Source organism: Molossus molossus, unplaced genomic scaffold (genome assembly GCF_014108415.1).
Source record: "Molossus molossus isolate mMolMol1 unplaced genomic scaffold, mMolMol1.p scaffold_m16_p_8, whole genome shotgun sequence".
Lineage (NCBI taxonomy): Eukaryota > Metazoa > Chordata > Mammalia > Chiroptera > Molossidae > Molossus > Molossus molossus.
Window position 1 is genome coordinate 87,206,690 of NW_023425402.1, and position 23,007 is coordinate 87,229,696.

The following is a 23,007-nucleotide window of genomic DNA, read 5'->3' on the forward strand; positions in this document are numbered from 1 at the left end:
GCCAGACATTTAACTGGCACTCAGTAAATGTGAAATGAACGTAAGAATGAAGGAATAAAGAGCACCTAAAACACATGGAGAAAATCAGTAACATCGGTTTTGGTGGGTTTTTTTTAAAGGCACATCTGAACCTTCATTACTCTACAAAGGAAAATTTGTTTTCTTTTTCAATGATATTTGACCATTAAAAACTGGAAAGAGTCCAGAAAAAATTAACAACCAACTCTTAAGAAGAAAAACAAACCAACAACAACTTCCATGATGCATGGTAAATACAGTGGTTAGAGCCATGTTTGTACATTCAATAGCCGGGTAACAAACAGCACCCATGTAACATAATGTAGGTCTACATAACTGATAAGCATCTCTTTTGCAACAATCAGATAGACAAGCAGAATTCTCCTTTGCTGGTCAGATGTGATTAATTGGTACTGGTCTCTATGGTTTGCCAAATTTGAAAAAACAGAGGCACGTGAACTTCTTAAGCTCCTTCTAACCTTGGTGAGCCATGTGTGAGTTCGGGTAAATTAGCATGAAGAATGGGTTGTGGCACAGGGGGGTAGGTTTTGTCTATCTCCACAGTGTCTTACAGATAGCAGCCCAAAAAAATCCTTGTTGAACACATGAGTGAAAAAATCTACATGTAAATACATGGGAAGTAATTACATACTATCTTAACATTTTAATTCCTATTATATATAACCTAAGTCACCTGTAACTCAAAGTGATCCATAGCATAATGTAAAAGGAAATAAAAAAGTACTGAATTTCAAAGTGAAAAGTGCTGAGTATGAGTTATGGCTTAATCACATATTATACAGATAGTTACAACCTCTCAAGAGTCATCAATTCCTCATCTGTAAATGTGTACGATACTAATACAAGTCCACAAGCCTACAATCTCAAAATCCCAAAACACTGAAAACCTAAGTTTGTCCTAATTCTGTTATAAATGCATTTAAGTAGTAAAATGGGATTTGTATTGAAGTGATGCAATTTATTGACCTTATTTATTTTATTTAGCATTAATATTAATAAGTTGGGGTACAAAAATGTTCAATTAGAGGGTGTTGACCATTCTCTTTTAGGATGTAACACGCATGCATCATATCGCCTTTCTAAAATCTGAACATTTTTTCGCTCTGTAGGGCGCTACCCTGAGGACTTCCAGACAAGGGCTGGGACTCTACTTCATGTGGGTTGTAAGAATCAAACTGTTGCCCTGGCCAGTTTGGCTCAGCAGTTGGAGCGTCAGCCTGCGGACCAGAGAGTTCCAGGTTCAGTTCCCACTAGGCCCTAGCGACTAAGGGCACATACCAAAAAAAAAAAAAAAAAGAATCAAACTGTGTAATAAACTATAATGGGCTACGTAATCTATGTAATCTGTTAGGTAGCAAAATAAGTCAATGGGAAGAGGTAATTTCTGAAAGAAAAATTGAAGAGTTATTTCCCAAAGAAGGCGCTATGAGCTCAAGGCACCATCAAAAGATGAATGAATAAACAAAATGTGGCATTTACATACAATGGAATATTGCTCAGCCTTAAAAATGATTGAATTTCTGATACATGCTACAATATGGACAAACCCTGAAAACATTATGTGAGGTAAAATAAGCCAGAAACAAAAGGGCAAATAGTATTTGATTCTACATATACGAGGTACCTAGAATACTCAAATTCAGATGTAGAATGTGGAACAGTGGTTAGCAGGGGATGGGAGCGGGGATGGGGAGTTAATGGTTAAGGGTACAAAGTTTCAGTGTGAGATAAGGAAAAAGTTCTGGAAATGGACGGTGTTGATGAATGCATAACAATGTGAATGTACTTTATGCCACTAACCTACACACTTAAAAATGGTTAAAACAGTTAGTTTTATGTTATAAATATTATGGCACAATAAAAAAAGTCAAACATGAATTTAATTAAATTCTTCTATTTTTTTCTTCTTAAATATATATAGAGTTTACCATATAAATCAAGGGAAACAAATATACAGGATAGGGCAAAAGTAGGTTTACAGTTGTTCTTTCGAAAAATACAATAATTAATAAATAAACAAGAATAAAATCTGCTTCGTGTACTCACAACTGTAAACCCACTGATGCCACACCCTGTATTTATGTAGCATTAAAAAATTAATTAGCTCCCTAAACAGAAAAATTTTAATTACTTAGGAAGCCTTTGCTTGGTTGAAAAATATATTTTTCAAGTTTTCTTCCCACAGGAAGTGGACAATGACAAAACATGCCTGTTTTTACTGAAACAATTTCATCGTGCATTCGTGAATCGATATACGCAAGGGGAATCTCAGTAGGCAGCACTGAAAAACTTTCAATTCATACTTATTTTTAAGAAAGTACAGTAGACAGGAAAACAGTATTACTATTCAAAGTAACTATTGACCTCTTGACCTCTCTACCTCTCCATTGGCAAAAAGTATTGCTGCATGAGTGAAAACACGCGGTAACCAACCTCTCCAGCTACTCCCCATTGGACATACTGCTTTCTATGAACGAGAGCAATTTGTTCAGAGCAATTAAGTTGCAGTTTCTTGCCTATCAACACATGAATTTTGAATATTTAAAAATTAAATATTTTGAGCAATAACAATTTTTTTGGAGACAAAGTTCTACTTTTTTAACTAATAGGAGAAATGGAATATAATTATACAACTAAAATACTTAAACAGTATTTCATAATTTTATATGATCAAATTTACATAGAATTACAGAAAATCATAAGTAAAGCACATGATTATCTCAAATAAAAGCATGTATATATAAAATGAATTTAAATGAGCTAAATTAATGTATTTCCAACCCCTAAAATACTATCACTAATTTAAGTTTAACAGTCAATTACTATTACTGTCTTACTTTGATTGCAAAGATGCACCAAATGGTGAACTGTTTATATTTTCAAAGGCAAGCCATTTAATTCCACTGAGAACCATTGTTTACTGCCATGCAGATTATGTACTATATAAACTGATAAAGGAAAAAAAAAAGTCTAGTTGGAAAATGCTCCCTTGTTAAGTGGCAAAAGTACCAGTACCTCTAAACAGAGTATGGCCCTGAATATCTGAAAAAAATTACACATAAAACAAGGAATTCAAGCTATGTACAAGTAGCAGTTTTTTCTCTGGATAAGTAACATTACAGCATGAAATCACCCTCTTCCCATAAATGTGTATGTTTCAAATGAAGCTGGTCAATGATAACCTACAAACCAACCTCACAGCACGCAGGGTCTGAAGGTGTTGCTTCAGTACAATTAAGTTTACCCTATGGCAAGCATCCCCAGAACACAACCAAAAATACCAATGCATGGAAAAATACACCGAAATGTAAAGAGCATATATTTATGAATTATGCAATTATAGAACATTCTTATCAACTTTATTTTCTTGTATTTTCCATAACTATATATAATTTTTATAATCAGGAAAACTACAAATAAGCATATTAAAATAAAAAACAGAAAAAGCCAATTTATAATTAGTCAGGTAACCTTTAGAACACAGCAAAAAAGGATCTACTAATTTCCCTGGATGAATTGTATTATTCAGTTTGTATCCTATTGATTATGAAATGTCTACTTAATGCCTCTCTAGAAAACATATATGGGCTCAAGGATCAAAATAAACATGATTTTCAAATTCTAATTTCATGTTTTTCTGGATTTACTCTAACCCAGATGTTAGCTGAAAGTAATAACCACAGATAAAGTGACTTAGAAATTATAAAAACAGTAACAATAAAACATTTTGAAACTTACAGGAAATCCTTTAGTGATAGGAATTTCAATATTAAAGATGAGGATTCGGGCTCTGAAACGGGTACAAGCTTTAATGGGTTCTTTGGGGCCACAAAATATGCAGCCAACACTGTAACAAAAAGAAAGAAGAGACAAATAAAATTGGGGAACAAATAAATATACATCCAATAGGAATACATCTAAAACTATTTACAAAGTAAAATGATCAAGCAAATTAGGGACTTTTCCTAATATTCCCTTCTGGGTCAGTGTCTAGCTTTATATCATTACTAAACTTATATCATTTTCACACATAACAGCTTTCACTCAAACAACAAGTATGTGTGCTGACATGTATTAATTTCTATTTTAAGTAGATTTTGCTTATCATTCTTATACTTCCATACTGCCTAGTTTGGGCCAAATGAGATTCAGAATTAATAATACTCATTCTTTTCATTTCAACTGGTCAAATGCAAAATTTATGTGTTTTGAGGTCCTATATCCAAAGCAATGGTTGCTTTTATTCATTTTCTCACTCACTTAATTTTGATGATATCCATCCCAACCAACGTAAGACTAACATGATCGCCTGCTGCTGCCCAGTCGACAGGTTCATCATGCAGAGTGATTCCTGGAAATGAGTAAGAACGAAAGAATACAGTAAAACACCTCAATATCAAACCATAACAACCCAGAGAGTTTGGCTAATTTGTGCCTCATCAGTCACTACTCATCATTTTCAGTATGAATGGGCTGAGAGTGAGAAGGGTAACTGTGAATGCTGAGGAAGACGCACTTCCTCTACACTCGACTCTTCTGGCAAACCACCCTAAACATAAAGTGACTTGCATTTGTCCATAAAAGGCTTATTTTGGCTTTTTTTAATCAAGAATTTTAAACTCATTTACACAACTGAGTAAATTCATTAAACAGGCCCCATTCAAATATTTCTCTTATATTAATAGGTGCAGGCATAACAATACAGTTCAAATTCTTTTTAAGAACATAAAAGATGAAACTGGGGAAGGGGTCTAGTCTTCAGTTTGACTTCTAATTAGACCACCACCTAAATGATCGCCAGTGTTCCCCGAAGAACCCACAGGCATCAGTGCTCAGTCAGATGTGTTCTTTCACTAATTCCTGTCTCAAAGGAATAGCTTCCCAAAGAGAGCTGCACAGTGAAAACTGGTTATATAAAAGGAAAGAGACTAAAAAGAAAGAGACTAAGAGTATAAATTTTTTAATTTAAGAATGATCCAGCCCAGGCTGGTGTGGTTCAGTGGCTGAACATCGATCCATGCACCTAGAGGTCGCCAGTTCGATTCCCAGTCAGGGCACATGTCCAGGTTGTGGGTCAGATCCCTAGTGGGGGGCATGCAGGAGGCGGCCAATCGATGTTCTCTCTCATGGATGTTTCTATCTCTCTCTCCCTCTCCCTTCCTCTCTCTCTCTCTAAAATCAACAAAGAAAAAAATATTTGTTTTAAAAATTATCTAGATGTTGCTGTATACCTTTATTACCTAGGGATAATCCTGGAGAACAATTGCAAAGGGCAATATTCAGCTACCTTATTCAAAGACTTAAAAGGAATCTCATATTTTATGATTATATGAGGTGAGTTTAAGCTCCTTTCCACTAACTTTAGCTTTGTGATGAAGACAGTATGTAGGCCAACAACTGGGGAACAGTTAGTTCTTCAATGCCATGTTTTAGTAAGTTATAATTTACCTTCATGTAGCATAAACTTAAGCGAGTTTCTTTAAGACTTTTTGAAAATTCAAGGACAGCTTTAAGGACTCTGAGACAACCTACAGTTTTATTCCAACTTTCATTTTTGTGCACATCTGAATTACTCTGAGAAGAGAGACCATAACTTTCATTAAGGTGTCAAAGAGATTTGTGACCCCAAAACTATTAACAATTATGATATTAAGGAATATATGTTAAACTTTCAACTAATTAAATTTAGTTTTTAAATGTAGATTTTAAATGACCATATCTGATTTGGCAGTGAAATGTGGAACTGAAGGCAGGAGCTAGCTACTTAGCATACAATAGAGATTGCCTTTATTTAAGATCAAAGAGCATTCATACCAGAAATTCAATTAACAATATAAAAATATCTAAAGATAATAGATAATCTGATTCTCTCCCCCTACACATGTTACACTGTCCTATATATGATATCTCTCTTCTTAAGGACCTTCTTCACAGGACAGACATCACACCCAAAAAGTTTCTTCTCAACACTCCATGCATTTGCTATATTAATAAAGTAAAAACGTAATGAAGAATTGTCATTTGTTGATTGCAGATTTAGTCACTTCTCTCTTTTAGGACACTACTGGTTAGCGAGCCACAGTAGCACCTAAAGTGTTCAGACAGAAGTGTGCATTAAGCAACTAAGTAAATGAAGCAAAGCAAAGGGGTTAGAAATTGAGAACCGAGAGCTTCCTCACTGGGTTAGAAGCACAGCTCTCAGGAGGAGGGGTGGTGCTCTCCAGGTGCTTTTGATATGGCTTCCCTTTAAGAACCACTGGATTAAAGACAAATGGGTTGAGTTTTTCTGGAAGGGAAATGACAGAAAGGAGGGAGAGTGTGGGACTTTCAGAAGTGACCAAATTGTCACAAAGGAGTCAATCTGTAAGGTCTATGGATAATTTTAAAACCATGGTTCTAGTTAATGTCTACTAATTATTTTTTAAAAAAACTACCTATTCTCAAAAAAACTTAACATAAATTAGTATTTCAAAAGTATTATAACTCTTAATCACTTTAAAAAAACAAAAACAGAGAGATCCCTAAACAAGTCAGAAAGAAAAAGGTAAAATGGAAAAAATTTTGGCTTTCTTCCCCTATTCATCTTTAAATTTTGGTTAAACTCTGTTACCTAAACAGATATTCATTAATTTCTAATAATCTTTAAGAAATCAGCTTTTAAAGTAAGCATATTAATTTTTTAAATGTATATTTAAATTTATAATCTAGTCAGGTACAACTCTGGATATAAATTATATAAATAAGAGTAACAACAAAAGGAGAAGTACTAAAATTTAATATTCCCAGATTATACTTTAGCTTAAAATTGTTACAAATACTATTACTTTATAGTATGAAACAAATCTTGTTTTATATTGAAATAGAGGCTTAGCTGGAATACTTAATCTTAAAGTTAAGTATGAAATGATAAACTTTTAAGCAGAATTGAGAAAAGAATATCATGTACACATGTAAGATCAAATGATTAGAAGGTGAAAATAATTATCACCATCACAAAAGGTCATAGATTATGTGCAAAAGCAATAATTAATGCACTTTAAACTAGCTCACAGTTTCTCTTTTCAACATCAGGATTCTCTGCATTTATATCTTATTTTCTTAGATCTTCCTTTAAAATATATGTTTTGGGATAGAAACATGATCATAGCTGTTAACATATTTCAACAGACTGCAGCAGTCTGCTTTGCCACTGACTATTTAGTGCCTGGTTGGGCTTGGATTTAATTTCTGCTACTGGATACTATTTTAAATCCTATCTGTCAGATGTCTGTCTATACACCTGGTAAATCTTCACCAGACTTCTCAAATCAGCATCAAAAAAAAAAAAAAATATGCTACCCCAGTTAGAATGCTATAGGTACATATATATACACACAGTCACAACAGAAAAAAATCGTTTAATGTTTTCACATTTTTATCTCCAACAGTTAGTATCATTTTGACAGTCAGTTACAATTTCAGTAAGAGGTTATTTACTCTAGAGTTAATAATTACACTACTTATTAAAATCTGCTGTCTCAACTTAAGGGTTGTTTAGCAAAAGAATTTTGCAAAGAAATACCTTTTGCAGTACAAGTTTCATTAGGAGGCATTGCTAGTAGTCGGTCACCGGTCTGGATATAACCAGCTTCAATTTTACCAGTTACACAAAATCCAGATCCTTGATCTGCAAAACACACCCAAAGCCGATAATGATTCACATAGCAATGTTATCTGATGATTAACACTATTAACTCTATTTGGTTCCCTAGTAGTTACATACAATTGTAGTTCAATGAACATCAATGGTCATCTCAGAATTTTTAACATATCTACTAGTAAATATGGCATATCACATTCTACTCTTGATTTTCTTACAAATAAAAATAACCATATTACAAAAAGTAGGATTTCATTTATTTTTCAAATATTTACTGAATGCTTACTAAGTACCAGGCAATCTAGGGATAAAGAGATGAAAATATAATCATCTACCCATATGGAATTTACACCAGTGAAGAGAAATACAAAAACAATTACATTGTCCACAGACAAATGTTATTTATAACGAACACTAGAAACAGAAAGAGGTGCGCAGAAGAATCCGTATTGAGGGGAACATCGCAGTTTAGCTGGGCATCTAGGAGAAGGGCAGAGATTACCAGCCAGCTTGTGCGGAAGAGCTGGGCATCTAGGAGAAGGGCAGAGATTAGCAGCCAGCTTGTGCGGAAGAGCTGGGCATCTAGAAGGGCAGAGATTAGCAGCCAGCTTGTGTGGAAGAGCTAGGCATCTAGGAGAAGGGCAGAGATTACCAGCCAGCTTGTGCGGAAGAGCTGGGCATCTAGGAGAAGGGCAGAGATGAGCAGCCAGCTTGTGCGGAAGAGCAGGGGAAGAAGGAAGGCACTGCTGGGCCAGGAAACTGCATGTGCAAAGGCACAGAGTACAACCGTGTGTGGCATGGGCTAACTCCCATGTCTCGTTTACATGGAATTTACAGGGACCACATGAAATAATGAGGGAAGGCAAGACATGAGCCAACTGAGGTAGGCAAGGGACAATGATAAAGGGGCCTTGTAAAGCATGCGTAGGGCTTGAATTTCATCCTCCGTTAAGTAATGGGAGCCAGTTAAGAACTGTGAACTGAGAAGGGACATGATGGTATTTTTATCTCAGAGAGGAAGGAAGTTTGACTGAAATGCACACACTGACCGTAGAAAGGGAACAAACTCAAGAATTTGGGAAGAAGGTATAACAGACTTAGGGTGATAATATAAGTGGGGAATAATGGCAAAAGGGGGAATTTGGGGATGATAATGCACTAACTGTGAGATAAGAAATTAAACAATAAGGTCCATTCTAGCCTTGGCGAATTTGAAGTGTCCACAAGACACACAGGTGGAGAAGACGCACTCCAGGGGTCATCAATCACACCAGTTCCATGAGAATGGCAGCCTGGGAGCACACTCCCTGTGGGATGCCCAGTAGCAGTTAGCACATGTATCTGGGGAGTGTGAACAGGCTTGGGTCAGAGACACAGGTTTGGGAAGCAACAGGACACAGGAGGGAAATGACTCGTGGATGTCCACACAAAGGGAGTGTGGAGAGTAAGAGGACTGGACTGAAGCGATAGGATACCAGTTAAGAGACAGCGAAAGAGAAGCCCTCAGAGGAGACACAGAGAAGTCAGAGCCAGACAGGAGAGCAGGAGAAGTGGGTCACAGAAACCAAGGGAGGAACGTTTTAAGGCAGATGTGACTACTGGCCTCAGAAGCAATGCCAAACTCAAGTAAGATGGCAGTGAGACAGAACTGAAAAATGTTCCTGACTTGGGCAGCCAAGAGGTCATTTGGTAACCTTGGTGGGAACATACTGAGGGGAGCAGTGTGGGCAGAAGCCAGGAAGTAGCCTGAAGACAGAATGGGAGATGAAAAAGTAGAGTCAGCAAGCATTGTTAATCAAAACAGAAAGTTAAGCATCTTTTGTATTTTAAATAGATAATAGTAGTTTGGAAAGCATTACTATATATACTCTACTACTAGAATGATAAAAGCTAATAACAATAATACTAACAAATTTCAATTTTTTAAAATGATTTTTGTGAGGCACCTTCACTCATTCATTTATTAAACATTTATTAAGCATGTATTAGGTACCAGGCACTGAGCTAGGTCCTGCAGATACAAAAATAGAAAAGACAAGTCTTTTCCCTCAAGGGAGTTCACAATCTAAGTGACATAGACAATTATAATACTGCATAAAAAATGCAATGACAGAGGATACAGAGAACACAGAGCAACACCTTAGGGTATGTGTTTGGTGAACTAGCCAGTTACCAATTTACTGCTTCTCAGTTCCAAATTCACTCTTGACTGCCTGCTCTGTGAATAACAGAGATTTGGGAAATAATTGATATCTTTACTGTACTGACTTTTCTAATACATAAATATGTTATATCCTTCTACTTACTGAGATCTTTTATTCCATTTCCATTTTATAGTTTTTTTGTATAGGGTCTTGTACTTATTCAGTGAGATGTACTCTGAGGTAGTTAATACAATACCTCCTCCAGCAAGGCCTGTACCCCTTCTATCTTAGGGCGCTCTTCTTCAGCCCAAGGGTACCATAGAGCTTCCTTATATCTTATATCACTCTTTTATCATATTAACAATTCTTTATAGCAAAGGTTCCATTTCACCTATGTGTGGTATCTATCTCCTGACTTAACCCAGACTCCTACAGATGTGGAGGAAATTAATAAAGAGAGAAAAGAGCAAAACATGAGTTGACGTTGTGGCAATAAAGACCCTCCTATGTGGGGAAGAAATAGTGAATGATCCAGTTTGGTGGAAGAAGACAGAAACTAAGGGGTTCTAGCGGGAGAAAATCTATGAGGTTAAAAGATAAAGGATAAGGTTTTTTCATACCTGAAAGATAATTATGAGATGGAGAAATGGTGAGTAAATTGAAGATTTTTCTGGGCAGGGGAGTTAAGAACTAGCACTGTGCCCTTTAAGATTAATTTGGCAGTGATCCTCACATTGGCATTAAGAAGGGAGAATCTGAAAGATAATATAATAATTTTGTCCAAGAAAAGAGGTCAAGAGAGAAGGGCAAGGTGGGGGTCATACTGAAAAAGTGCTGCAGAGGTAGCACTTACCTTTGAAAACATCAGATACACATAATCTAAAAGGCTTATCAACACATCTTTGAGGAGGCTTAAAGGAATCTGCAAAAAATGCCAAAAAGCAAGATTTAATTTAAAATTAATTTTTGACTCATGTCCAAAGAGCCCATTACAACCCCATGTCACTTAGAAAACATATTTTTTATAAATATAAAAATTAATAGCAAATTTACTGTCATTAATAGAATACTTTGTACTTTATAAATGTTTTCACATAGTCTGTGAGGTAGGTAGGGTAAGTATGAGACCCATTAATTCAATAAGGAAAAGTGGCATTAGTTTAAATATTACGTGTGATTTCAAAACTGGTAACTTAGCTCCTCTGACTACAAATCCTATGCTTTTGCACACACATCACTGTCTACCATAAAGAACTCTAAACTAATAATTAATATCAAGTTTATAATGAATTAAAATTAGTAAGGCAGTATTCTTACCAATTTGTTCTAATAAACATAGTCCTTTATACCATTTTGTAAGTTCACTCGACTGAGATCTTGTGATTAGATTTTCACCACTGAGACCACTTGTAGGGATAAAAGCGACATCACTTTCCTATTAAAAAAGATTAAATATATGAAACTTCATACAACATTGTTTTTAAATGTACTTTTTAAAAATATGTTTTTATTGTTTTTAGAGAGAAAGGAAGGGGGTGGGGAGAGACAGAGAGAGAGAAACACAGATGTAATAGAGAACACTGATCGGTGCCTCCTGTGTGCAGCCTGACGGGGGGCAGTCTGGGTCTGTGCCCTTACTAGGAAATCAAACCTGCAACCTGTTGATGTACAGGACGATGCTCAACCAACCAAGCCACACTGGTCAGGGTGACAACAATGTATTTTTAAAAAGTAATAGAAATCGCCCTGGCCGGTTTGGCTCTGCAGTTAGAGCATCGGCCTGCGGTCCAGAGAAATCTGGGTTCAGTTCCCGCTAGGGGCACGTGCCTCAGTTGCAGTTTGTCCCCAGCCCTGGTTGGGTCATGCGGGTGGCAGCCACTCAATGTTTCTCTCTCTCTCTATCTTCCTCTCTCTCCCTCCCGCTCTGTCTGAACAAAATACGGAAAAATGTCCTCAGGTGAAGATAAAAAATAAAATAAAAAATAATAGAAATCATAGAACTATAATCCTGAAATTATCTAATGCAACATTTTCAACTGTTCTGATTTTCTGGGAAATTTACAAATATATTTCAAAACATGCAAGCATTGTTACCTAGTAACATAGGTATATTTCACATTTTTTCAGGAGAAATTCCTCTCCACTAGTTTCTACCTTTCTTCATGATCTCCCTAAACCTCTACAATTAATTTAACAGGTGGAAAAAAAGTATTTTACTTATATTAAATCCAAGCCAATTTACAATATATATGCAATTTAAGGTGAAGTAATAAAAAAAACTAAGAATATATACATGATACCAGGGAAATAAAAACGAAAAGAATTAAAGATACTTAACAAGACAAGGACAGCAAAGTATTCGTTTTTTTCTCATAACAATAAAATGAGACTTAAGGAAAGTAACCAAATAAATTTAAAATTATCTTACCTTAAAACCTGCTTGCTTAAGAAAGTGCCCAAGTTTTCCAGTAATCTCTTGAAACCTTTCTTGTTGCCAATTAACCTGATAAAGATCCAATTTATTTTTAAAACTATTCTTCAGACCACACTATATATAAATTTTAAATTTATGCAATAAAATGTAAATAATCAAGACAATAAAATATAAATATAAAATCTATTAAATATGAAATTCTTTAAAATTAAAATTCAGAATATAAGATCTTACTATTAATATGATCTAAAAGTAACTTCTACAACAGAAAGTCTAGAAATAAACACCGGTACACACAAATCTTTGTATATGTTACAAGTGATTTCAAATTTGGAGAGAAAAAGTGAATAATTTATTAAATTGTGCTTGGACCAACTGCTGAAATAAAATAAAGCCAAATAGACTAAAATTGTATATGTAATATGAACTCTAAATAACATTATGTACGCTGTAGTATTTAGGGGTGAGTGTAGCGATGTCTGTAACTTACTTGGAAATTCATATCAAAATAAAATGGATTATGGATGGATATAGGGGAAGACAGACAATGTGATCAAGCATGTAGTAGAATCTTTAGTGGGTATAATAGAGGTGTTTACTTTTAAATTCTTTAAACTTTTATTTATATTTGAAAATGTTCATACTAAAATACTGGGAAAAGATAAAAGGTATATGCAATAATGATATCACAAGAAAACTATAAAAATCTCTTTATACAAAAATTATTATTACTTAGAAATATGCGCAAAATTTTGTCAAGTTTTTGAAAAAGTAGATAGTAAAACAGATTATAACCCAATGTTATAAAAAAAAAGATTATTATCTATAAAAGTAAATTGTATGGATGTACAAAATGAAAAGTATAAAGTTTTTTAGGGGAAGGGAATGTTAGAAATATAGGTTAGTTCAGGTTTTCTTTACACTAAAATGAGGTTTTCTTATAACTAAAAACAATTTTAAGGTATTTTAAATAATTTTGAAAATAAAACATATTTTTGCTTAAAATTACTCATGTATTATTTACTTAATACCAGAATCATGAATTTCTTTTTTCAAATACGGCAAATGCACTAATAAAATACACTTGTCACATATGAAGTCATCAAATATGACAGAATTGGATCTTACTTAGCATCTAAGATGAATTTTCATAAAGCCTTTAATACCTGATCCATTTTATTGACTGCAACTGCAAGCTGTGTTACTCCAAGAGAGCGAACCAAGAGGCCATGTTCTCGTGTTTGTCCCCCAGTCTCAAATCCAGCTTCAAACTCTCCCCTGCTGGCATCTACAACTAACACGGCTACATCCGCCTGAGGAAGAAAACACAATCAAAACTAGAAATGATGTCACAGCATTTTAATTCAAAGGACAGATTATTCCGTTAACTGTGTTGGTCAGATCTGAAAGGCAAACTCTAACCTGCCATCAAACACCAAAGAAAATCAAACAAAAGAATTACCCAGATGGCCCTGGCTGGCTTGGCTCAGAGGTTAGAGTATTGGCCTGCAGACCAAGGAGTTGCGAGTTCGATTCCGGTCCAGGGCACACACCTGGATTGCAGTTCATCCCCGGCCCTGGTCCCCAGTCCTGGTCAGGGTCATGCGGGAGGCAGCGGTCGATGTGTCCCTCTCCCATCAATGTTTCTCTTTGTCTCTCCCTCTCTCTCCCTCCCTCCCTCCCTCCCACTCTATCTGAAGATACATGGAAAAATGTCCTCGGGTGAGGATTAAAAAAAAAAAGAATTACCCAGATGGATTAAAATTTTTAAATTAAGACAGTACTAGCATGCAGCAGGAAATAAAATGACGCAGAATAAAAAATTCTCATATTTGATTACATAACAATTAAAATATCTAGGTAGAGGAAGAAAAACATAAACAGAATTAAAACGTAAGTTAACAGGAACAAATACTAGTAACGTATGAAGTAAAGGTTACAATCATTAGAGAGACATGGCTAAAAAAAAAACATAAATGGCCAAAAAATATTAAAAAATTCAAATTCATTAGAAACCCCCCAAAAAGGACATTAAAAATGCAATATATTCCTCCCGTTGCCCACTTTTACAAGTTACATTGGCAAAGATTTAAGACTAAATGATTCACTCTAAGTCAGAGTGCAATGAGAAGGGCATTCTCACAAGATGTTTCAAGAGCCTGTATATTTTGCTTCCCATCAACTCCACCTCTGGGAACTTACCCTAGAGAAATAACTATGGATCTACAAAGATATTTGTCACAGTATTGCTTATATTAATGAAAAACTGTGAATCAATGAGTTATCGAAAAATATCATATCACATTTACCCTCTTCAGCCACTAAAAAAAGACAAGAACAGGTTTCCTAACCTTTGTGGGCCATTTTGAGAATCAGATGAAAGACATTTCTCTTCTCATACACAATTTACACAAAAAAAGGAGAAAAAAAGCCTTACTGATACTAGTTTTACAGGTTCCCACCACTCTTCGGTGATGCTTCTCTGTGTGATGACACTTGCATCATGGGGATGCAGCCTTTGAAAATTTGCAGTAAACAGTGCGCAACCACAGATGTTCCTCCATTTTCATTCTCATCAATTATTTTCATCAATGCATTGTCAGGACATTTTTAAAGGAACACTCTTTCATTTTTCCCTTTTATAGTTTTTGCTTGTATGTAATTCCTAGTCTCACAGAAATCTGCTTTTCTGTAACCCAGGATACAGTGACCAACTGTGGCATCTCCCTCTTTAGCTATCTCAGAATGTTAGGCGGTAATCACTCTGTCTCAAAGGTCCTCTCACATTCCATCCACATCAAGCTGCCTGGCCTTTTGGTCAGAACAGAGTCCACAACAGCTTTTCTCTTTGTTGTTTCCTCAATGACACTTATGTTTGTGCTCTCCGGTTTTTGAAGAAATTCACATACATTATCATATAATCCTCACCATAATGGGGAATAAAATGGTTATACAGTAGGTACAGAAGAAGAGCACTTTGTAATTTAGAGTATCATCCACATACTTTGGTAGGGCACTTTGCACTATTATTTCTATTTCTTTTTCCTTTTATTCTTACCCAACTATTCCTTCTACTTAACTTCTACTCTTAAGTGCAGCATTCATTTCCATTCCTTCATAACTCATACTGGTGAACTCTATTTCTTTAATGAGATCCAGTTCTTTCGGGCAAGGGTTCTTACTTGAGAGTGCAAACTGGAGCGATCAATGTGAAAACTGGCTCTTTCACTGATGTCACTAGCAGGCATCACACAGACATCAAGTAAACTGTGTAATCTCTCTGGGTATCAGTTTTTCTGGGTATCACTTTACTCACTTCATGAAACACCAGGGGGTAAATACAGTATATATAAAACACCCAACATTGACCTCCAAATCCAAATCCAAATCCAAATTGCAAATCTCTCTAATCAGGTTTGCTGACAACTATCAAATTAAACTTACTCTCTGAAGTTAAAATTGAAATTCACTGAATTTGTATTAAGATACCTCAGGCATAAGTATTCTTCTTAATCCTCTTTCCTATTGCCATTTCCAAAAAAAAAATACTGATTAATTTCTCTACTCTTTTTGTGCAACAGCTTATCTTTGGGAGCTCAAATCCCTACACAATTTCAAGAAAGCCTTTTGAAGCGGCATAAAGCTCCCTCTCCTCATTGTGTATACTGCATATATTCTTACAGCACATTTGTGTTAGCCTTCTGTCTTTATATGTCATACCTTCCTACACGATGATTTCCTTGAAGAGAGGCAGCATATCCTGTATGCTTCTTTGTGTTTCCAAAAGCCTACCACAGTATTCTGCAAACTGGGTAAATGATTCAATATCTATGAGTCTATTTCTTCATTTGTCACACAATGGCACCCAATTAGATAATCTCTAAAATCCTTTCCAACCCTAATTCCATCAGGAATTTGGAGTAAACAATTTTTATGATCATTCTGGTTCTAGGATTCAAAAATATTTTACTATAAATACTTGTTCTGGTGTTTGCCTCTCCCATTAAACTACCAAAGTGTGTTTTGTAGTCCATCATACCCACACTTCCTACCATAGTGCTTAGAACATGGTGGGTATTCAATAAGTATTAATTTGACAAAGAAAAAAAATACATACATACATACATACACATACAGAGACACGTTATATAAGGAAAAAAGAGAAAAATATATTGTATCCTTTGGTAAATACAATGAGAAGTATATTAATTTAACATGGGGATAATTAGTACTTCATAGAATTATAAGGATTAAACTAAATGTAAAAAACTAGTATAGTGTTTGTCTATGTTAGGCACTCAACCAACAGTGATTAATTATAATTTTTCAATCTTCATAATCTCATTCAGTCCATGAACCTGAAATTATGTATCAACTTTCTAAAACAGAATCAAATACTTTCTCACTTATCTTCAAATATATTTTAAATTATTCATATAACATCCTTTTCAGATTGACAAATGCTCATATTAACATTCTTTTTTTTTTTTTAATCCTCACCTGAGTATTCATTTTTTTATTCATTTCTGAGAGAGAGGTGGGGGGGGGAGAGGGTGGAGGGGAGAGAGAGAGAGATGAAAGAGAAACATCGATCAGCTGCCTCCCTTCCGCACCCCAACAGGAGATCGAACCTGAAACCTTTCGGTGTACAGGACAACGCTCCAACCAACAGAGCCACCCGGCCAGTGCTAACACTCCTTTTTAATGGGTGGAAGAACTCAGAAAATGGTCAATTGCTGAAGTCACATTTTTGTCAAGTGACACAGGCACATTTATGAACTCTGTTTCCCAATAAGCAGTTACTTTCATTGTTTTAGGTGCTTTGTTTTTTCAGTAATCCTATAAGAATCATAAGTTTATAAACTATAATTGTTTTTAACCCTATAAAGAATATAAATAAACCAAAGGGGGAAAACTCCCAAGTTTCATTATTTCTGCATAAATTAACTCTTAATAAATATACAGGACTTGAACATAGTTTAAAAAGGCAGATGTTGAAATTGTTACTCCAATGTAATAAATGAAATATATAAGGCTACCTATACCTCATCAAGCATTTTACCATTTACTATAAAGAAACTCATAGTTTTTACACATTGTTTCTTTGTAATATATGAGAAAAGGTTTTATAAAGTACTGCTACAGAGATGATGAAAAGTATTTCTCTGAATTTTTCAAAATTTTTTAAAGTTAAAATTTTAAATATTTTAGAAGTTATAAGCCTAGAATTATAACCCCAGCATCAGGAAATTTTATGTACGCGCAGCGCACTATAGTTAAGGAAATAACTGGTACCTGGGCTGCTCCCGTAATCATATTTGGAATGAAATCCTTATGGCCTGGAGCATCCATTAAGGTAATAACTTTGGTTGTGGTCTCAAACTTTGTCATACCAACATCCATTGTTACTCCCCTTAAAGAAAACATAAAATGGTTAGAATGCCTATATAAATAATCAGTGTTATGGATTAAATTATTTCATAATATGTTAAATGACCATCTAAATTCTTAGGTAATAATGAAAATTTTATTTCTCAAAGTAATTGACTTTAAGCTATCAATTTGGGCTGGAATTTCTAATGCGTCAGAATTATATCCATATAGCTTTAAAACAAAGTTGTAGATGCAGCAAGAATTTAGTTAAAATAATATTTCTCACTTCTTTTTTGTTTTTGTAAGCAATGTAGATTGCAAAGAAAGAAAGATACATGGGGACGTCTCCAAAAAAGGAAATAGTAAATACTGCACATGAGAAAAAGTAAAATGAAGAATGACCACTATCAGGAGGTAGTTTTCCTCATTTTCTTATGTTTATGCTCCACTGATTATAGAAATAAACTTATAAAACTTTCATTTGAAGATTGTTCAGTATGTTACACATTTAGAAAACGGGATATACCAAAGAAGATGCCCCATTTTTAAAAAATTGAGAAAGATGAACAATAGTTTGTTTCAAATCCCATTTCATCCTTCTTGACAAAAGTGTATATTCAGATAATAAGAAAGCTCAGTCAGGAGGGTCTGCAAAGGTACTAAGTCATTCTAGACTTCAGGAATTTAGAAGAGAAATCAGTGGGCAATGAACTAGTTAATTATTCATCTGGTTTGCCCAGTATAATCCAGAGTAATGAATGAGTACTCCTTTTTTACTACCTAGTGTCCCAGCAATTATGATGATACATTACATGTTCATCCTAGCAGTAAGGCAACTGTGGGACTCCTTACTCAGTCATTCTAGTTTAATCTGAAACCACCAGCCATTTGCACTTCTGAAAATGATACTTCATTCTCTTTAATAATCCCCAAATAACTGCTTTTAGATAAGTGATAAGTGGAGACATATTCCAAGCTCCTCCCTAGAATTTTTGACCACAATATACTCTTTTGATCCAGCTCTGCTCTGGATTTGCAAGCCTAAGCATATGAAAATTGTCACTTACTTTCCTAATTTCTGTTTAACACATGAGCAGAACAGAGGATTTACAAATATTTAACATGCTGGGATAAGCAACAAATTATATTTTAAAGTGCTATTAAGGAATGTATAGTAGTGAGTTAAAGCTCCCATTATGTATCTGGAAGCTTCTCTTATCTACAGAATGAAGAAATATTCTAAAAACTGCATCATGCCGAACAACAGAAAACTAGCAGCAGCAAAAATATGACCGACAACCAGCAAGTGTATTATTTTCTAAAAGTACTGATTACTCTAGGAATGAGATTATTGCATCCCTTGCCAGCTCAACTCATATATTAAGTGAATTCAAACAAGTCATTCTAACAAATTAATGTTCTCAATCTGTTTACCTACTTAATAGATGATACAAAGGGGTAAAAAAGGTCATATCCTTTAATAATCTGCATGGTAAACTGACAGATGACAATTATCCAGTCTTCTAATATGACATCATACAAAATTCCACTGCTTTCCAATATAAGTCCATCAAAAAATTTACAACTGTCCTAACTTTTCTTACTAGATTGGAAAACAAGCTTGTGATACTATATGTAGAATAAAGGTGACACCTATTAGGAAAAAAACACTATAATATAAATTCCTACTTATCAGAAGAGCTAAGGAATATCGTGACTTCCTTTATTGAGAATTACCTTATATATTATAATGTAGACTATTCAAGACTCCAAGAAATAATATACATTTTTTAAAAGTATGAAAATCCAAATATGAATACACTCAGAATGAAGACAAGGGAACAGAGAATAATGTTTATTGATGGAGGACTTTCAGAGGACTTCAGAGTCTTTAGAATAATTCTTCTGACACAGCTGATACATCTGCCATTTCACTTAATTATTAAGGTGTTCTCTTTCTTTCCTCACAAAGATGCCATTGCCTGCCCACAGCCCTAACAATTCTAATGTGATATATATTACCATTCTAAAAAGTCTGAGAAAGAAATACTATTCTTTGGCAAGAGGTATATGAGTAGCTGCATTCTACAGTAACAGATACAAAAGCAAATGACTGGAATAAATCTACATGGTAGAAGCTAGATTTAATCACTTGACTTTTGTCTCACAAAATCATAGTACAAAAAGTATAAAAATATATTAAGTCTGGTCATTTGCCTTGACTGGTCATTTTGATTCCAGACAGAAGACAGTTTACTATAAAAAATTACCTTTCCTTTATAATCTGATATAAAATTAAGAGTCTTACTCATAATTTTAATTCAAAATCAAGGCAATTTGACATATACTAAGGGAAGTAACAACAGAAATGTCTCCCATTGAATAATTAGCTAAGTGTATTTACTATTTTTTTTAAAATGTTAATGAACATTCTTTTAAACTATTCTCATAGAATTTGGAAGAGTAAAAATCATACATAGATTCATTGCGTATGCATTAATGAAAACTACAATAAAAGTATTTCCTGAATAATTGAAAGCATTTTGCCATAAATAGTCTAAAATATTTCATGGTATGTTTCACATATATTCAACACATTTTACATACTTAATTAAATAACTATATATCATTTCAAACTGAAAATTTTGAAATATAGTGACTACCTTTCCCTTTCTTCTCCAGTCTCATCCAAGACCCATGCATATGCAAACGAAGCTTTGCCAGCCTTTTTAGACTCCTGTTCATACTTATGCATAGTTCTTTTGTTTACATTACCCAGAAGATAAAGCATATGGCCCATCAGAGTACTTTTCCCAGCATCAACATGACCTAAGGAAAATTGATTCAAGATTAATACCAGGTACATTTTCCAGATGTTGTTCACATTGAGGCATTGCATGAATATGTAATTTAATAGTTCACGGCAGTGTTTAGAGTAATAAATACCAATTTTTACTAAATGATATTTAAAACATCTAAATGAAGGGAAAAGAGCATGTCTTTAGAGAGAAGGGGAATTTCCCTGATTTTTGAAATTGAAATTGTCATCAAGACATGCTATTTTCAAAATGTTTACAAAATGAAAATGTCACAACAAACTCTAATGACCTTGGTAACTTGGCATCACTTCACCCAGGGTGACCAGAAAGCATTGCAAGGCAGTGCCCCCTTGTTTTATGTCCATTACGCTCACAGAGAAACTCAGAGTAGAGTAGTTTCCGTGCTGCAACCAGCAAGTTGTCAGGCTGAAGCAGAGTGGACTGCCAGTCCAGAGGGACAAAGGACATTACCAATGACCACGAGGTTGAGGAGTTGCTTCCCTCCTTGTCGCTTCTCCAGCTCTGCTTTGACATCTATTTGTTGCCTCAGCTTGCTAGACTTTTTCACCGGTGTTTGTGTTGAGCTCTGCTCTTCTGATGCCAGAACGGTATGGGATGGAAGAGCTGGTTTGGAAATGGTCTCTAGAACATCAGCAGGAGCAATGCTGGCATCTTCACTAGGATGTCCTCTTTGAGGTGTGTGAAAACTATGACCATTTTCTTCAGCAGTTACTCTAAAGAAAGCAGAGATAGGAAGAGAGTTAAAACCAACTCGCCTGATGTCCTAACGAGTCAGAAGGGCAGAGGAGTTCTCTCTCCATATTCCTTATACTTGCAAACCAAAAATGACCTCTGCTAAGTGGGTAGAGTCTGTTAAGGGAGAAATGATAAGTAGCTAGACCCAAACCACACAAATACAGACTTGGAAGATCACAAGAGAAAAACAGTCTACCAAAACGACAATAAGAACATATCCTGTAAAATAACTGAAATTCGAAGTCTAAACCCATAACCTTAGCCATGTCATCCTATCAAAATAGATGGCGTAAAAAAGACATTTTTTAAAAATTGACACTAAATGTGTTCCTGGAGATAAATTAGTATTAAAAAATAGTTTTAGCCCAAACTCCTTCTTCTAACAAGAGAGAGGCGTATAATCTCTTTTGCTCAAACTACTTTTAAGGGAGCATATAAATGCCTACATATTCTTAGTACTTTTGGCAAAGGAGCTTTAATTCATTAATTCAAAAAATACTTGATTTACTAAAAACTACAACACATAGTAGGCACTGACACTGAGAAGAAAAGACAACACAGAAATGAGAAAGTTAGCTACTGCTCCCAAAAGCTTAAACCTAGCAAGGGGCTCAGACACACAGAGTAGAAATAAGACCACCTGGCTTAATTTATTCTCTCCTTGACAATGAGGATGCCTCCAAAAGTAAACACTAATTTCAGTTCTTCATCAGCTCTTGACTATTCTCCATAGAAACCCTAGCAGTGTTATCCTGTGGATAGCTTTAAAGAATGTGACCTAACCCTCCACATTGTGGTATGCCTTACATTTCCTTCATTGACGATTTATAAATAGAATTAGGACCAGAACAGGTTAAATTGCAAGTTATTAAGAATGAAACCAATTATATCCCATTTAATGTGGAGTTGGCAGAGAACTACAAAAAAAAAAAATACTTTATAAAAATCACTTAAGATCTCAGTATAATGAAAATGTAAATAATGGAATAGTAAATCTATTTTCTTCTTACCCACTGTACCAAAAAAAAAACAACAGATTCATTTTTTCTTCTCAGGGCATTTGTATATGCTCCTGTACCAAAAAACAAATTCATTCCCTTTCAGGGCATGTTTATATGCTTCACCCTGACCCTTAATCATCTATACCTCAGGAAAGAGACTGTTATATTTGCAACTTTGTTAAACCGTATATCCATTCCCATTTCCCATTTACAAATCTACGCTAGCCCATTTTGGTGTTGATTTTTTAGCAATGCTTAGACTAGTTTCATCTTGATCTACAGAGAAAAAATTTCACCAATGTAAAAAATGCTCCCATTACTTTAACAGGCTAAATTAAGTGAAATCAAACTGATTGCAAACACTTATCTGACTGCCCAGAGCTAGCTCTAAAACCAAAATATGACAACTCTGCATTTAGCGAGTGAAAAAACAAAAAACTACAACTTACAATGAAAGTACTCAACCAGAATGACTACACATAGGCTTTGGTTCTAATCAGACCTGGGAGAAATCACCATCTTTGGCTTCACGTCTTTCTGTTTTTGGTTGCAGAAGCTTCCCACTGCTTACCCTGACACCGGCCTGGGAGACACACAGGCAGAACGGCTGTGGTGGACAAGGGCAGGCAGAGCCTGCAGCTCCGCACAGGAAGGACTTCCCAAGGCACAGGCCTGGCTGACTTCATTTAGACTTCAGTAACACGAAAAGCTTGCTTTTCTCTCACTTTCATAACCTTCCCTTTCAAGAGATCTTAGGTAAACTGAAAATTAATTCACTAAGTTGTATACAGTTTGAGGGAAG

At 35.0% G+C, this 23,007-nt stretch overlaps 1 protein-coding gene across 5 annotated transcripts in view; it reads right to left on the bottom strand.

Annotated features, from left to right (window-relative positions):
- The window catches only part of HBS1L (HBS1 like translational GTPase), an 83,623-nt gene that overhangs the window by 7,135 nt on the left and 53,481 nt on the right, over nucleotides 1-23,007 (bottom strand). For all 5 annotated transcript variants that reach the window (XM_036248066.1, XM_036248068.1, XM_036248067.1 and 2 more), the window contains 10 exons: nucleotides 20,920-21,182; nucleotides 20,293-20,458; nucleotides 17,552-17,669; nucleotides 13,423-13,569; nucleotides 12,251-12,325; nucleotides 11,140-11,257; nucleotides 10,676-10,744; nucleotides 7,601-7,705; nucleotides 4,300-4,390; nucleotides 3,778-3,886 (listed from right to left, as the gene is read on the bottom strand). In XM_036248066.1, coding sequence (XP_036103959.1) covers nucleotides 3,778-3,886; nucleotides 4,300-4,390; nucleotides 7,601-7,705; nucleotides 10,676-10,744; nucleotides 11,140-11,257; nucleotides 12,251-12,325; nucleotides 13,423-13,569; nucleotides 17,552-17,669; nucleotides 20,293-20,458; nucleotides 20,920-21,182 — 1,261 coding nt within the window. The remainder of the gene's footprint in view (nucleotides 1-3,777; nucleotides 3,887-4,299; nucleotides 4,391-7,600; nucleotides 7,706-10,675; nucleotides 10,745-11,139; nucleotides 11,258-12,250; nucleotides 12,326-13,422; nucleotides 13,570-17,551; nucleotides 17,670-20,292; nucleotides 20,459-20,919; nucleotides 21,183-23,007) is intronic.